This window comes from Gracilinanus agilis, chromosome 1, assembly GCF_016433145.1.
Source record: "Gracilinanus agilis isolate LMUSP501 chromosome 1, AgileGrace, whole genome shotgun sequence".
Lineage (NCBI taxonomy): Eukaryota > Metazoa > Chordata > Mammalia > Didelphimorphia > Didelphidae > Gracilinanus > Gracilinanus agilis.
Window position 1 is genome coordinate 127,948,638 of NC_058130.1, and position 17,793 is coordinate 127,966,430.

At 37.6% G+C, this 17,793-nt stretch overlaps 1 protein-coding gene across 1 annotated transcript in view; it reads left to right on the forward strand.

The window, feature by feature from the left end:
- Nucleotides 1-17,571, forward strand: part of LOC123230865 (histone-arginine methyltransferase CARM1-like) — a 259,765-nt gene extending 242,194 nt beyond the window's left edge. Inside the window, exons 8-12 of the mRNA XM_044657043.1 lie at nt 343-424; nt 5,933-6,018; nt 11,206-11,295; nt 14,142-14,279; nt 17,478-17,571. Of these exons, the coding sequence (XP_044512978.1) occupies nt 343-424; nt 5,933-6,018; nt 11,206-11,295; nt 14,142-14,279; nt 17,478-17,571 (490 nt within the window). The remainder of the gene's footprint in view (nt 1-342; nt 425-5,932; nt 6,019-11,205; nt 11,296-14,141; nt 14,280-17,477) is intronic.
- The last annotated feature ends 222 nt before the right edge of the window (nt 17,572-17,793 follow it).

Genomic DNA, 17,793 nt, shown 5'->3' on the forward strand with positions numbered 1-17,793 from the left:
TCCTCCTCCATTTTATTTAATTTTTTTCTCTAGTTTCCAGAAACCCTTAATTTTTCAGCCATAGTAGATATCACTGATCCAGCCTCCCAAGAAGTCTCATGTACTCTTGACCTTCAGAGCACCAAAGACATAGACTAACCCTGTGATCTACCTGATAAAAGGTCATTTTTTTGTCCATATGACCCAACGTTTTATCAGGTTCCTTCAAAGACATTTAGAAGTCACATTCTAAATTCTGTAGACAGACTGCTATCCTATCCTATCCCTCTGGACTTTCAGAGAGGATTAGCATATACCCTGGCTCTCAACCCCAAAAATTATACTCTCTGTTACTCATTCTAGGTACCAGCAGAGTTTCTATGGGGTCAATCTTTCCAGCCTCCGTGGTGCGGCCGTGGATGAATACTTCAGACAGCCAATTGTAGTAAGTGTACTCTCTCTTTCTGGGGCTTGGCATCCTTACCAGAACAACTTTTGGAGATGGAAATGGCTGCAGGAAAACCATGTTTCCATATGTTTTAGCTCTTTTTTTTTCCTAGTTATTCAAGATTACTGGCTTATCTTGATTAGTCCTTCATGTGCTCTTTCTTAGACAACTCCTATAAAAAGAGACATATTCAAGGACATTAATAATAGCTCAGAGGCTATCTCAAAAGTTTATCACCATATAATTTGGTCTTCATGGTCAGCGTCACTACAGTACACTGGGGCCATCCATGTAGCTTCAAGGAAGATGGTATTGGTTGAGACAAGACATCCTTTCTTTCCTCTTGAGGAGTCCTAGGCTTATAGTTACATTTCTAAGAAAGCACCTTTGTTCACTGTTCCCTATATCGGAAATAGCTTTTCTTCCTTTCTTTGCCTACCTTTTTCTTTTTAAACCCAATTCAAATATCACCGCCTCCAGAAAACCATTTCTTATTTCTCCACTCTTCTCAGTAGTGACCTTTGCCCTCAAGATCTCACATAACAATCTGTTTTGCAACTTTCTAATACATTTTGCTATCTTATTATATAACTCCTTTATTTTTGAATATGTCATAAGTCACAAGATTTGCAAGTAAAAGATACATTAGAGATGGTTTAGCTCAACTACATAATTTTTTAATGTCTTATATCTTATTTTTGCAGTAGAGTTATTTCTGAAAATATTCCATCCTTCCCCAGTTCTGTCCTCTTTAAATTGAACTTTCCTTTGTAACAAAGAAGAAAACAACCAAGCCAAAGACAATGCCCATGTATACAACATTCTGCCCTAATAATTCCCCTCCTCTCTTCTAAGAAGAGAGTAGAATGCTTCTTTATTGGCTCTCTGAGACTCTCATTCCAACACCAAAATTGTACCAATGGGGACACTAAGCCTCAGAAAAAAGTGATTTACTCAGAGTCTCACAGATAATAAATAGCACTTCTGGGATTGGAGCAATGATCTATTTCTCCAAATCATTATTGAACCATGGCATATACTAGACTGTAATCTCTAAGACATAAGGATCTAAATATATCTTCTTTAATCTTATACCTTCCTTTACAAACTACCACAATACTCAACAAAAAATTTTACTTTGATTTGCAGTGAGGTCAAGTATTAGGTTGGTGAGAAGACTAGTCCATAGAGAAGAAGTAGGACTGACATTTATTCATTCATCAAACAAGTATTTATTAAGAGCCTATACTATATTCTTGGCAAGAGTAGGAAGGATAGAATGAGTTGGGAGGTTATAGAAAGTGGAGGCCAGAAGAATGGTTAAAAGGCTATTACATTCATCTAGTCCAATGAGGAACTTAAAATTCATATTGCTATAAATTGAGAAGAGAGAGAGAGGGAGCAGCTGGGTAGCTCAGTGGATTGAGAGCCAGGCCTAGAGATGGGCAAATCTGGCCTCAGACACTTCCTAGCTGTGTGACCCTGGGCAAGTCACTTAACCCTCATTGCCTAGCCCTTACCACTCTTCTAACTTGGAACCAATACATAGTATTGATTCTAAGATGGAAGGTAAAGGTTTAAAAAATAAAATAAAATAAAATAAATTGAGAAGAGAGAAGAGAGAAGGTACTAAGGAAGTTGTGCCATCCAGACTAGGTAAAGATTTTTAAAAGGTTTATGAGTGAAGATGAGGAGAGGGATGGGACAAGCACAGAATGGGAAAGAAAGGTTTTACAAATGAGGAAACCTAAGAATATTTATTACAAAGAAGAGGAATATTGTTTGAAAAGTTCAAAAATGTTGAAGATTTTTTTAACAGTAGAGCAGGTCTCCTCTAGAGACATCTGTTCCCTAAACTTTTGCCACTCCCCAACAAGTTGTATGGAAACCTAGAACCCAGAGCCCCAGGCCCGTTCCTTCAATCAAATTGCTGAAGGACATTTGAGGAGAAACATTTGGGGAAGTGTATCCCTCTCAAAATACCACCATCACAAACTCTGAGACAAGTGAATCTTGTGACTCCTTTATTGGTAAAGTTCTTCCAGGACAAACTATCTCCTTTAAGATTCACTTCCCAATTCTAGTAATTTTTCATTTTATCTTTGTAACCCAAGAATTCAGCACAGTGCCTAAGAAATGATTATTGAATTGGACTGGATCCAATAGTCAATACTCACCCCAGTGCCAAATATCAATAATTTCTTATATCAGTCAGTCCAGAAGTGACCATTTCATATCACCAGCATCAAAGAAATTCCTGATATTTCTCAAGATAAGCCCCAATTAGCTGGTTCCAGCAGCCATAGATTTGCCTTATAGTTAATCACTTTTGCTCTGCCATACACTTGCTCTCTTGTTCTCAGTCTTTCTACTATCTGGAATTGCCTAGTAGTCATACCTTATTTCCTTCTTACTGTACGGAGACCCAGAGTATTTCTTTAAAGGCATCAGAAAGGGATTTCTGCTGCTAACAGTTCAGGTTTTGTGCCCTTCCATATCTCCTTTGATTTCTTCTCCTTTATCAATAATTCAGTCAGCAAGAATTAATTTAACATCTAATGTGTATGCCAAGTAGGCACACTGTACTTGGTAGTAAGAATACAAATATGATTAAAGAGACACTCCTGACTCCCTTTTGGTATTCTTTCCCTTGTCCCACCACACCCTTTCTCAGCCCAGCCAGCTCATGTTGCCCAGGGCTTCCAAATATGATGGTACACCCCAGACCTCATTCTGGGCAGAATTCCCTGATCTGACCCCTTCTCAAACCATCTCCCTAACCCACAATTAAAATTTAACCTGTTCTATGCCTTATTCCTTCAGGAAAGAGCCTTCTTTTTTTCTAGGGAATTAATGTAATCCATGTTAAAATATTAATAGCTAATAATGGGTATTGATGGATTTTATTATTATTTCTCATGCAACATTGTTTTAAAATCCTTTATAATTCTAAGAAATCCTTATTGTTTATTTAACCCAGGCCTTCTGGAAATATGTCTTAGATAAATTCAACAAGAAATTTTTAAGCATGAGATACTAAGGCAAAGTGAGGTGACTGTGAGGGAGTGGAAGAGAAGGATTTTTTTCAGTGCTTCCAAAACCCTAGTACACAGACAGCCATCTATTTCATCTATTTCACCTGAATGGTGTTTACCGGAGTCACTGGTCACCCAGGAAAAACTGATTAGATTGGAAACTAAACCACAGTCCAACCAGCATAAATGGCAAAATGCCGGTTCTGTGATCCAAGTCAATTCAGCAAGCATTTATTAAGCATACCCTTGGTACAAGAGTAGAGAAATGAAATGAAACCATCTCAACCCTCTAGGAACTTAGATTATATTGAAGTAGAAATGGCAGCCACAAGCTTGAATTACTAGTTCAAACCACTAGACTTTTTAGTTTTTTATTGAAAAAGGAAAGGAAACTCTTTCAGATCTTTGTTCTGGACTTAAAATGACTTTAAAATGTCTCTCACATTTTGCTAAACACAAAACAAGACCCATTGGACTTCTCTGATCAATTCCTTTGTCTCATTAAAGTACTCACACAACACTTAACAATTCCAATCTGTTTTCCTTGGCTTTGGTGATACCAATGCCAGTTAAGAAAACTGAGGAAACAGAAAATTCTGTGGGGCAATTTATAACTGCCTTTGTCTGCCACCACATACACAACAGAAGAACTGCTTGTTTGGGGAGAAATTTTATTTAGGAAAAACAGGATAACTAAGATGATGAGTTTATCTTCCTTCTCCTATAGAATATGAAAAGATAGGTCTGGGGAAATTCTTGGGTTTGCTGTGACATAGTATGAAGTAGATAGAGTACCAGTCCAAGAGTCAGGTCATATTCCTGAGTTCAAATCCAGCCCCAGCCATTTATTAACCATATGTAACCATGGGCAAGTCACTAGACCCTGTTTCCCTCAATTTCCTTATCTGTAAAATGAGCTGGAGAAGTAAATAGCAAACTATTTCAGTATCTTTGCCAAGAAATCTCAGATGGGTTTGCCAAGAGTCAGACATGACTGAAATAATTGAACAATAGCAAATATGAAGGAAAAGTCAGAAAAAAAAAGAAGAGCTTAGTCTTATTATTGTTTAATACTATTGCTATTATTGGTGATTGCTCACATCTATATAACACTGATATTTACAAAGGATTTTTCATAACCATCTTGTAAAGTATATATATCCTTATTTTGCAGTTAAGGAAACTGAGACTTGAGTTATTACTTTCCCATCATTAATGTCTTTTAAATTCTACCTCCAAAATATTTTCATAGCTATCTTTTTTCCTAACATGATTGGTTCTCTTGTATAAACTCTTTTCACCTTATTCCTCCAATTCAATTTCTGAATTGATTTCATTTTCTACCCCTTCTCCTACTCTCTCTTCCAGCCAAACTAGCCCAGTTGCTGTTCTTCAAATATAACATTCCATTTCTTGCCTCCACAAGTTTGCACAGGTTGACCCTTATGCCAGCAATGCTATCTTTCCCTCATCACTTCCACCTCTTTTAATCACTTAGCATCCTTTCAAGGCTCAGCTCAAATGCCATGCCCTACACAGGCCTCCCAAATTGTTAGTGTACCCCCCCATGAAATTACTTCGTATTGCCTTTGTATGTATTTGGTATTTACTTAATCTGTATGCATGTCGCTTCTGCCAGTTAAAATAAAAACTCCTTCAAGGATTAGGGTGTTTTATTTTGTCCTTTAATCCCTAATAACTAGCACAGAAACTGGCATGCAGTAGGCACTTAGTAAATACTGAATTAAATTAACAAATACCCCCCAAAAATGTGTCTGTTTCAAGGAGAAACTGGGGAACTATACAGTTCTACAAAGGCAATCCATTCCATTCCCTTCCTCCTGTTTAATTCTAGGCCTAGTTCATTGTCTGCTTACTGTATTGTATAATTACAGATATATTGAAGATATAACTACTGATGGATGAGCTCAGTGGCCTATCTGAATTTAGCTGGTACAGTTCTTGGAAAACAGACAAAAAAACTTGCTGGAAGTATATGCAAAGCTTTTCCAAAATGGTACAACCTACTAGAATTTGTTTTCTTCTGGCACAGCCTTCAGAAATTCAAAGTTGCCTCCCCAACAACACAAGTCATTAGAATAGGATTTTATAGAGGTCCGATTCATTATCATGCCTTATTAACTATATCTATTCATTCATCAAATCCCCTTTCTGGAATACATGTTCCAAGAAATCAGGCACCATATTTTATTTGGACTTTCTATCTTCCCTAGCATCTTACACAAAGTGGGCATTTAATAAATGTTTTTTGAATGAATAAATGAATGGATAAAATTGTCCCTCCCATATTGGGTTTAACTTAAGAACTTGACATTGGATCTAGAATTGATGCTTCATAATTCCATGATGCGCAGAACTTTTTGGATAAACACCAATATAAACACCAGCATAATTTATCTTGTCTAGTTTATCTTGACAAAATATAAACATCCACGATTATTTTCCACAGGATACATTTGACATTAGGATTTTGATGGCTCAGACAATTAAATATACTGTCAATTTCATTGAAGCCAAAGAGGAAGACTTGCACAGGTTGGTGTGAATCATTATTGCTTCTGTTCTTTCGTAATTTTAATCTCACTCCAACCCCATCATTCCCCCAAAAAAACTCAATGTTGGATTTTACTACATAGTCCATGAAAAGATTAGGTTGGGGTCATGCATATGTAAAGTTATCTTTCTCTGGAGAAACTTTTGAGGGTTGAGCACTGGTTTGGTTCTATCTTACTAGAAAGTGATATGTTTCCCATGGGATCCCTTATAATTGTTTTACTTCTTTCTCCCCAGGCAGACCAATATTTTTATGCAATTGTTTTTAGAGAGGAAGTTCAGGCACAGAAATATTGCTTTCTTCCCAGGGATACACAAGGAGCAAGAGATTGAAACTCCACAGTGTACCAAGCTAAGACATGAAATCATAGGCTATAGAAATGGAAGGGACCCTGGAGATCATTTCCTATTCTTCTGTTTTGGGGAAACTGAGATGCCTAAAGTGAGAGAAGATCCCAACAGATTTCTATTTGCTTCGGAAGCCTTTGCTTCCCACAGAGCACCTCATGAAGACCAGGCAGCATCTCACATGAAATATCTATTAAACTAGTTAATAAACTGTCAAGTGCTATACACATATTAGGTATTTATAATTAGTATATCCAGCAGAAAGTAAAACAGTGAATTATTTAAGGCTAAAGTTTTAACTCAAAAGTTGTTTTTATAGTTTAGATTATAAGAAGGTGAAATTAGCCTAATACAGCCTGATGCTTGGTAAAAGATACACTTTCTTTTGGGTGGAAAAAAAAAAGCAGGTTGAGAGTACACAGACCACCAGAATGAATCTGTAGTACAAAGATTCTTAACCAGAGATTCATGGATGGATTGCAGTAGGTGAATGAACCTGGATCCAAACATAAGTATTTCAATATAATGTTTCTGTTGTACTTTTGTGTGTTTTATTTTATGCATTTGAATAGATTATCCTCAGAAAAGGGCAATGAGATTCACCAGGTGACCAACAGGTCCAAGACACAAAAAAGTTTGAGTACCCCTGCTCTAACAATTTTTGGGTCTCTAATCTATAGCCAGAACCAGGCCTGGGACTTTTGACTCCCAAAGCAAATCTTAACAATGAGTTGGGCTTTCTACTTGATAAAATAATAACTAATACTCTACATTTTCATTGGCACCTGACAGCTTACTAATTGAATTGTAGACGTGTTATTTTTGTACTCACAACAGCCTTCAGAAATAGTCGGGGTAAGTTGGATCATATCCAGAGTGGTGTTTTTGGTTCTGGGCATCTCATTTTTGAAAGGATATTGAAAAACTGGAGTATGACTAGAAAAGGATGAGTAGAGGATTAAATGCTAGACAATATTGGTTAAAGAATTGAGACTGTTTAGCATGGAAAAGGAAAAGAACACTCAGGAGGGACATGATCAATTTTTCCTAGTACTTGAAGGGCTATCATGAAAGAATGAAGGGCTATCATGAAAGAAAGAAATTAAACCTGTTCTCCTTGGCCCCAGAAAGCAAAATTAGGAGAAATCAGTAACAGTGAGAGAAAGATTTGAGACAACAAAGTGGCTCAGTGATCAGAACACTGGAACTAGAGTCAGGAATACCTAAACTCAAATCTAGCTTCAGACACTTACTGGCTGATTGACCCTGGGCAAGTCACTTACCCTTTGCCTCAGTTTCATGATCTTTAAAATGAGAATAATAAAAACACCTATCTCCCAAGGTGTTCTGAGGATCAAATAAAGTATTTATAAAGTGCTTTTCAAATGTCAAAGCACTACATAAATACTAGTTTTGTTGTTGTTATTATTCTTAACAATTCAAACTTTAAAAAAATAGACTTGGCTGTCATGAATCTGATTGGATTTCCCTTTACAAGAAGCCTTCAGTTGAAGTGGATGACCAACTTTCAAGGGAAGGAGAACTCTCTTGAGAATTGGTCTGAACTAGATAACCTTTGAGATTCTCTGGTTCTGTATTATTATCCTCATTTTACACATGAGGAGATTGAGTTTAGAGGAATTGTGACCATGCTTTTAAATAGTGGAGTCAGTATCAGAATCTCATGTCTTCTGAGCCCGAGGCCTGCATGCTTTCCACTATCCAAAACTGTCTCATAAATCAAGACCATTTCTGCAAAACTCTTATGGAGATTCTCCAAGCAGTAAATCACCTTTCTGAACAAAAGAAGATTAATGATGGCATTCTGATGCTGATGTTCCCTTCTTGGCCTTAGTTAGAGAACTGAGCAGGCTTCTCTCATCCATCTTATTGCTTTGGGAATACACCACCACTCTTGTTTTGGCCCTCAAAGGAATGGCTATCATTCTTCTTGACCACAGCGAAGGTAGATCTTCTTGATAATGACTTTACTCTCTACTCTCTGACTACAAAGATGTATGGAAAACTGGGGAAATTTCAGGGTTACTGTTTTGCATCATTGCAAAAACAAGAATAAGCTGGTCTGAGTTAAGCAGTTAAGATCAAAATTGTTCTAATTACCAAGATACTTTACTTGTATTTTGATAAGCTGAACCATATGGAGTAGATGGATGTCATTGTGAATGGAGGCTGCAGAACCATAGTCGGTCACTGAGTCACCATCTCCTTTGAAACCAAGTCATTTCTGTCCCATATGGAGAAGGCATGAGTAAAGAAACAGCCACAGAGCAGGGGAAGAAGGATACAGGACTGGTAGTAATAGAAGCCTACTCTCATCAGACCTAGACTAAAAAGAGAACAGCATTCACAGTTAGAAGGGTAAAATTTTTCTTAATGTACCAAAAAAAAAAAAAAAACCAGAAGGGAAGGAGGATAGGATAAGTGAGTAACTGGAGAGGAGTGTACAAATAAAGAGGAGAGAATGAGGTAAGAGGATAGGGAATGGCACTTAGGACAAGAGAGGGGAGAGATTTTTAGAATTGAACTCATATCAAGAAGTAGGAGGGCATGGCTTTGGGAAGAAGAAAGGAATTTTTTGAAAGGTGGATAGAATAAAAATTAAAAGGTAAGGGAGAAGAGACAAGGAAGGAACCTTTGGAAGGAAGGCCAATTTGGAACTAGGAAGGAAAAAGAAAAGGATAAAGGAGAATTTGGGGGAAACAATGTGAATAGAAGAGTTATCAGTTAAAGAAAATTGGACATCTGAGGAGTAATACAGCAGAAAAAAAAAGGAAGAGGGGGAAAAACAGTAAGGAGGAATGGAGTAAATGGAAATGCACAGCTAGTAATTATGGCATTGAGTGTAATGGGATAAATTCACATATGTAAAGAAAATGAATAGCAGAAAGGATAAAAAACCATGACCTGACAATATATTGTTTACAAGAAACTATACAAAAAATGAGAGACAAATATAGAGTGAAGGTGAAGGACTGCAGCAGAATATATTTTGCCTCAGTTGATCCAGAGATGCAGAGGTAGTAGTCATGATCTCTAACAGAGTTGGAGCTAAAATGGATATAATTGGAAGGGATGAACAGGATAACCATATTACATTTGGGAGAGATTAATTTGGATAATGAAGCATTATCAATGTTGGACCTGTATGCACCAAGTGTTATAGCACCTAGATTTTTAAAAGAAAAACTAAATGAGATGCAAATGGAAATAGATAACAAAATAATAAAAGTAGTGGACTTTAATTTTCTCCTCTCAGAACTGGATAAATCTAACCAAAAAATAAATCAGAGCTGGATAAATCTAACCAAAAATTAAATAAGAGGTTAAGGAGATGAATAGAATCTTACATGAGTTGAATAAGATAGATATCCCCCACATACCTGCATGAGATTAGTAGTTGATCTAAGCCTGACCATAATCCAAATATAATTTCTGGTGGGAAAGCAATGGCTTAGAGAGCATAAACATTTTGCAAAAACCTTACTTTAATGCTCATCATACTATGAAAGTAATCCTGCATCCCTGAGGGGTTGTGACACTGGAACAAAAGTTCCACTGGGTATAACCAAGCTGGAAAGACATGATTTGGAAAGAATATGGTCCTGGCAACAGACTGTATCTGCTACCTAAAGACTAATCTAGCAAATTATGGTTCTGATAATGTATGTTAACTGAGAATCAGATAGGGTAAAGTAATCAAATTAAATGCTGATAGGAACATTGAGAAACAGATATAATATTACATTGCTAGAGTATCTGTGCATTTGTTTTTTTGGAAAACAAGATTCAAATATACATCAAGAGCTATAAGACTATTCATGCTCATTGACCTAGGCATTAATGAGAAGGTAAAAAATTGTGTATGTATGAAAATATTCATGGAAATTTTGTTTGTTGTGACAAAATAGCTGGAAATAATACAATGCAATAAATGGGGGAAATGGCTAAATAAATTCAGATATGGTGGATTGTATTGTTATTAGAAGTTATAAATATTAGAAATATAAAGAAAATAAGGGGAATATATGATGAGATGAAAAAAGGAGAATAAAAAATAATACATACCATGATTACATTTTTTTAAATAGCCACAAAAATCAAGGGAAAAAGGATCCGAGTAAAAAAATAATCCAAAGGGAATTCAAAAGCAGAGAATGTTTATAATAGCATGTATACATATAATTTACATATTTTTAAACAAATTTTAAACAATGGGGAATTTGCAATCTTGCACATAACTTTTTATGCTTTTAGTTAAATGTTTTTTATTGATAGTAGTGGTTACTAAGTATATAATAAAAAATAAAAAAAGAAAAGAAAAGAAAGAAAGTCATCTTTTTAGAGTCCTAAAGTCCCCTCCAAATGCTATAGTCATTCTAATGTAATTTTTAGTATTCTGATGATATAATTCTCTGGTCCTAGAGTTCTTTCTATATCTGTCATTATCAGTCAATTAAGATATACTAAGAGGGAAAGTTCAATGCTCAATGCTATAGCAAATATAGTCTAAGAATAAAAGTTAGTAGAATCTTAGCAAGCTAGCTTTGATGTCACAGAAAGACCAATAGAATCAGAAGACCTGGGCACCAATTCAAATTCTACCCCATGTGACCTAGGACAAGTCACTTCCCCTCTCTAGTGCTTCAAGATCTAAAGTCCAACTTCCTTACTTTATACAGATAAAGAACCTAAGCCCTGGGCTTAGCTTGAAGGTCCCTTCAATTTGCAGACCTGTGAAATATGGTCCAGGTGTATCTTATTTTTGTATCCTCAAAAGACTTTTTCATTCTTTTCCTACAGAGTGGAAATTCCCTTCATGTTTCATATGATGCAATCTGGCCTCATCCATGGCCTGGCCTTTTGGTTCGATGTGGCATTTGTTGGATCACTGTATGTATAATAATAATTGTAATAATAATGACAACTCACATTTCTCTAAGGTTTACAATGTACTTTCCTCACAACACTAACCCACCAAGGTAGACAATGCAGGTATTATTCCCATTTTACAATGGAAGAAGCTAAGACTCAGAAAGTCAAGCAGTTTGCCCAAGGTCACAATGCTTTTAAATGGTAGAGCAGAGACTTCCACCCACCCAGACCCTCAGCTCCAAGACTAGTACAACATTCTTTCACCTAGCATTTTTGTAGCATTTTGAAGGTTGGAAAGAGCTTTCTGTGTTACCTCATTTGATCCTATGAATTCTAACTTCAAGGAGAAAAGTTATGATATTAGTAATTTTGTGATGTTTGTGACCTGGAAATATTTCCTTTTACAGACCTACTATGGTATAACCAAATCTCTTGCCTTTTTTCTAACACAAGAGAGGTAGAATGGCATAAGTTGAGCTTGAATTCAAGAAGACCTCTGTTCAAAATCTGGCTGTCACATACTAACTAGCACTGTGACTCTGGACAAGTCATTTCTCAGTTGTCCCAAGCAACTACAAGTTGTAGAAAAGTTGGTGATCTGTTTTGGCAGATGCCATTTCCACACCTGGAATTCCCTATACCAATGAAATCCTAGCTCTGAATCCCATCCACCCAAGTCTTTTTCTCCCCAGTAAATATGAACATAGTCACCTGGCCTTAGTGCAGGCGCATGTGGCTGAGAATTTTAAGTTGATTACTCTCACTCTCTTGCCACAGTATTTCCTCCAGATTCTAGTTTCCCAGACCAGAACCTTTAATTGCAGATTAAATGTGTGTAGAATAACAATAGCATCTATCTATAGGTGTTTTATATATACATATATAAAACACCTATAGATAGATGAGAATCAAAAGGAAAAAAAGCACTGAGCACAGTGCCTGGCATAGAGTAAGTGCTTCATAAATGCCTGTTCCCTTCCCTTAAAGATTGTTTGTGACAGAATGTGGTATTCCTGCAGGCTCCCTTTCTGGCTTGAATATAGGCTGCTGACTTGTTTAAGGAAGTAAAAAGCTAGCCTCGTGGCTTTATTGCCAAATCTTCATTTGCCTTTAAATGTTGTATAACCCCTCCAATTCCTCAGCAAGAGATGGAGGTAACCTTGGGGTCTCTGACGTTCCAGTGGCATTTATATTGTTATGAAAGCAAATAAGGATGGGGTTGCAGTCTGTGTCACTCTTCTCTCACTCTCTTATGTTTCCTACCCCCAATCTGCAATTCTCCCAATTCTCCCTCTCCTTCAAGCTTCTTTCCATTCTTCTTGAGATATATTGATTATACCAACAGGCCAGAACTTGTATTCATCCACATATGCAAGTGTGCACATAACCCAAGAGCAATCTGTTAAATCCATTATCTTAGCCCTAGCCTCTTCCAATCTTTAGCACACTTACAGAATGAGAGAATTTCCAAAGCAGGAGAGACCTCAGAGAACCTCCTGTCCAATCCACACTGGCACAGGACTCTCCTTTATGCCATCCCCAACAGTGGTTACCCAGTCTTCATTTGAGGACCTCCAGGGACTGAGAGTTTGTTACTTGCTGGAAAATCAAAGCTATTTTCCTGTAACTTTCTAGCCACTCTGTCTGTCTGTCTGTCTGTCTGTCTGTCTCTCTCTCTCTGTGTCTCTCTCTCTCTCTCTCTCTACCTCTATTTCTCTGCGTGTCTTTCTGTCTCTTTCTCTGTCTGACTGTCTGTCTGTCTTTCTGTCTCTGTCTCTCTCTGTCTGTCTGTCTCTCCCATACACAATCTTCAATTTCCTAACTAAATTGCTAACTAAATGCATGCAGCTACTACTGCTTATAATAGAGTATGACATTCTAGTTCAGGACAATGCTAATCATTCATCTGTTTCTGGCCCTTTATATTAGATCTGTGCTACCACCATTGAGGAGTAAGGAGAAGTTGGAAGATGACATAATATAGAAGAAAGAGCCCTGAATTAGGAGAGAGAAAAGCTGGGATAAAACCATATCATAATATTATAGACTTAAAAATAGGCATGGCACCAACTTCTTCAATATCCTGGCTAGCTGTCTAAAGTTTTATGATGGTCATTTTGTTTCTTGTATTGTTCTTAAAGTACAACACTTAAGGGAAGAATCATAGAATAGTAAATTTAGAGATGGAAGGGTAGTTGGAGGCCATCTAGTCTGGACCCTCCCCCCCTACCACTACCTGATTTCATGAAAGGAAACTGAGGTCCCAAGAGGTTAAATGACTTTCTTGGCCTTACTATTCACTCCCTGATTTTTGGCAAGATCTTTCACCTAACCATGTGATTCTGCCTTTAAATAGGTAGACAAATTTCAGTCCCACATTTTAAAACATAAGAACTATTCTTAGTTGATGGGCTATACCAAAGAAAAAAAAAAGGCAAATGGGCTAGATATTATCCTCAGGCCATAATTTGCTGACGCCTACTTTAAATCATAGATCTAGAGTTTGAAGAAATTATAGAAACCCTCTAGTCCTACTTCCTCATTGAGGAAAGCGAGACCCAGAAAAGTAAAATGATTTATCCAGGGTCACACAAACAAGATTCTATGATTCTACAGGTTCGAGTAACTTCTCATGGGTTATACAGCTAGTAAATATCTGAGGTCAGACTTGAACTCAAGAATAGCCACCAGCCTCTCTCTCTATCCAAATGGAGGAAATCCTGTTGAGCTTGTCAATCCTACATAATGGAAAAGGGGCTTGAGGAATCCAAGCCAGAGGACTGTTGGATTTTTCTAGGGAAATGAAGAATTTTGAAAGGAGACCCGAGTTCCTATTGCCCTTTGTTTCTTTTTTGGCTTGACAGGGTCACAGTCTGGCTGTCCACAGCCCCAACAGAGCCCCTGACTCACTGGTATCAGGTGCGCTGCCTCCTTCAGACTCCTCTTTTTGCCAAGGAAGGAGAAACTCTCTCAGGGAAAGTGCTCTTTGTAGCCAATAAGCGGTAAGTAACCAAGCTCCAATAAGTAGCAGTTTTCTGCTTTGTTAACTAGGCTGGTGAGGGGTAGGAGAGACACCAGAAGCTTCACAGAGCCCCTGAGAAGATGGCTTTTAGAAGGGGACAGGAGATTTGACCAGGGTCAGCTGGTTTTCTGTCTCCACTAAATCTGCAGGATGGAATTTCACTCCTGGCCTGGAAAACAGAAAAGAAGGGGATTGCTTCAGACAACTACACGGGCAGCCTTTTGCAGTGGACTGAGAAGGAAGAAAGAAACTTATTAGTTCATCATGGTTCTACCAAATGATTTGATTTAGCAAGCCTGAGAGAGACACACAGACAGACACAAACAGACACAGACAGAGAAAACAGAGAAGAGGGCAACAGGATGCCTTCACCTAGCCGTATACCACCAAATTTAGTGCAACAAAATTGACTTTTTACTGTAAAGGAAGTCATTGCTGCAGCAGCACATAATTTATTTGGCTGCTTCATTATGCTAATAGATTTAATAATGTTCTCACATCAGTTACCTTGGTTTGCCTTTTTTTCCCAAGTAAACTTTATTTCTACTTTGCAGTCGTCATCAAAGAGTTTGATTTTCTCCCTTAGAGTGGGAGAGATGCAATGGGACTTTGGGTCCTTAGTGCCCTGACTCCCCATCTGCACGTGGAAAACATTCCTTGTAGAATTCTTAACTAGAAACCACCTTAGCATTAACCTTTCAAATTACCTCAATTGACAACAGAGGCCCAGAGCTGGGACATCACTTGTCCAAGGTATTATAGAACCAGAATTTGAACCAGGACCTTTGATTTTTGTCTGGTACTTTCCCTCACTGTACCACATTGCCCCTGTAACTGTGCTGTCACTCCTCATGGGTTTGTTGTTCATTTGTTTCAGTTGTGTCCAACACTTCGCAAGCCCATTTCAGGTTTTCTTGGCAAAGGTATGAGAGTGGTTTGACATTTCCTTTTCCAGCTCATTTTACAGATGAGGAAACTGAGGCAAACAGGGTTAAACAACTTACCTGGGGTCACACAGCCAGTAGAAAGCGTCTGAGGTCACATTTGAAATGAGGTCTTCCTGACTCCAAGCCTGGTACTCTATCCACTGTACCACCTAATCATCCCTCCTTATGGGTATAACATCTTATGAAAATTGGTTCATGAAGCAATTATTTTCCTATTCTCGGTTTTATAGCCAATGGTAGAGACAAGGGTGTGCTGGCAAATGTTTAGCAACAGACTACCTGGGAGAGCAGGAATGGGTGGGAAATGGTCTTGGGATTCACTTTTACGTTTAATCTGTATTATTAACATGTTCTGAACTCTATCCAGCCAAAAAAAGCAATAAGTCAATTCCCGATTTGTAAAATTTGCCAATTTTAGATATATAAATGCTCACCCTGAAAATCCGATGGTTAGCTTTGGTTCAGGCTGGTTTGAGCTGGCTCCAACATGCCTAGGGAAAGAAGCTTGATGCTCACTGATAGCTGCAGACTCTATCTACCTATAATTGAAAAGTAAACAATCCAGTGAATAGGCAGGTTTGGGTTTTTTGGTTTTATTGTCTACCTCATCTAATACTTAGTATGACTGCTTTGTTCTGAAGTCTTAGAAAAGGAAATACTTTCAGGGAGACAGGTGGTGTCATGGATAGAGTACTAGAAGTAGAGTCAGAAAGTCTTGAATTTAAGTACAATCCCAGACACTAGTTATGGGACCCTAGGAAAGTCACTTAACCTATCTGCCTCCATTTTTCTCAACCATAAAATGAGGATAATAAAATAATAAAATAAATAAAAATAATAAAATAAATTTAATTTAATTTAATTTAAAAATTTTAAAAAGCACCTACTTCTGAGGCCATCATGAGGGTCAAATAAGATAGTATTTGTAAAGCACTTGGCATCGCGTGTAAGATTTCCTAAAGGGGAATCACCTGCCTCAGTGGGATCATTCTCCATCACTGGAGGTTTTCAAGTATATCCTGACTGACCATTTATTGGCAATGTGGGTGAAGGGTCTCTTGTTCAAGTAAAAGTTAGACTGAACACCTGGGGTCCCTTCCAAGTTTGAGATCTAGTGATTTGGTGAATGAGACAAAATGGTGTCATAAAAAGAGTGTGGAGTGTGAGGATGTTAGAAGAACTAGCTTCAAGCCCAGACTCTCCTTACTATCCTATACTTTTCTTACCTTTAAGATTGGGGGGCACGAGGAGGTGTTTGACCCTTTGACCCAGTAATACCATATGAGGCTATAAAGAGCAAGAGCTGAGAGAAACATTTTTGAAATAGAATGTTGGACCTGCAGAGGAACAGAATGTCGGTTGGAAGGACTGCAGGGGATCTTGGGAAAAGAACCCAAAAGGGAGAGCTGTTTGGGGGAGAGGGAGAGGAGAGAGGAAACAGGAAAGCTTGCCCCAAAGTGAATAATGACAGAGAGAAAGGATCCGGACGCATGAAATTATTTCTAGCAACTCTTTGTGAGTCAACAAACTAGAAACTAAAGGAGTAACCCATCCATTAGGGAAAGGGCCAGCAAATGATGGTAGATGATAGTCATGATATACCATTGTGCTGGAAAGAGTTTCAGAGAAACCTGGAAGTCTTGTATGAACTTTTGCAATGTGAAGGGAGTAGAACCAAGAGAAAAGTAATGACCATTTAATAGAGACAAACAGTTTTGAAAAACTTAAGAATACTAATCAGCGCCATGATTCCAGAGGATCAGCGATGAAACATGCTACCTACCTTAGGACACACAGAGGTGATGGACTTAGAGCACAAAATGAGGCAGGTTGTTGGGGTTTTTTTTTAAAGACGTTGTCAATGTGGAATTTTTTTTTTGCTTGACTATTTGTATTTGTTACAAGGGCTCATTTTCCCCTTTGTTAAGGGAAGGAAGATAAAATAGATATTTTTGTTCACTGAAAAAAGATTTTTTTTTTAAAATGAAAAGTATTGGTTTAGTTTTCTAATATTCCTTCCAGCCCTGACATTCTGTGATCCTGTGATTCATTGCATTACTTTTCAGGCAGTTACAGGAAAAGATTCTGCACCCCCAATTAAGCAGGAAGGGGGCACATAGAGATATCAAATATTTTCATTTAGTACCTTGATAATGCCACTCTAGCAAAAGAACTATAAAGGCTGATTATAAGTTAATGTGTTTTTTGTTTGTTTGTTTTTTGTATTACAGACAGAGTTATGACATTCAGATTGTGGCCATAGTGAACCAAACAGGCTTCAAGTCGGGTAATATTCTTGATTTAAAGAACCCATTTTTTAGGTAAGAAAATTGCCCTCACTATTTTAAATGTATGTGAAATGTATGATCTGATTTGATCAGCAGCATAAATAGAGACAACACGACTCTGTGTTACCAAAAGGCAAGGGAAAAAAACCAACAATAGTAGGAAACTTAAAAATAGACTCTACATACAAGATGGTACAGTGGATAGATTGCCAGGCCTGCAGTCCAGCAGACTCATTTGCCTGAGTTTAGACACTTAAAG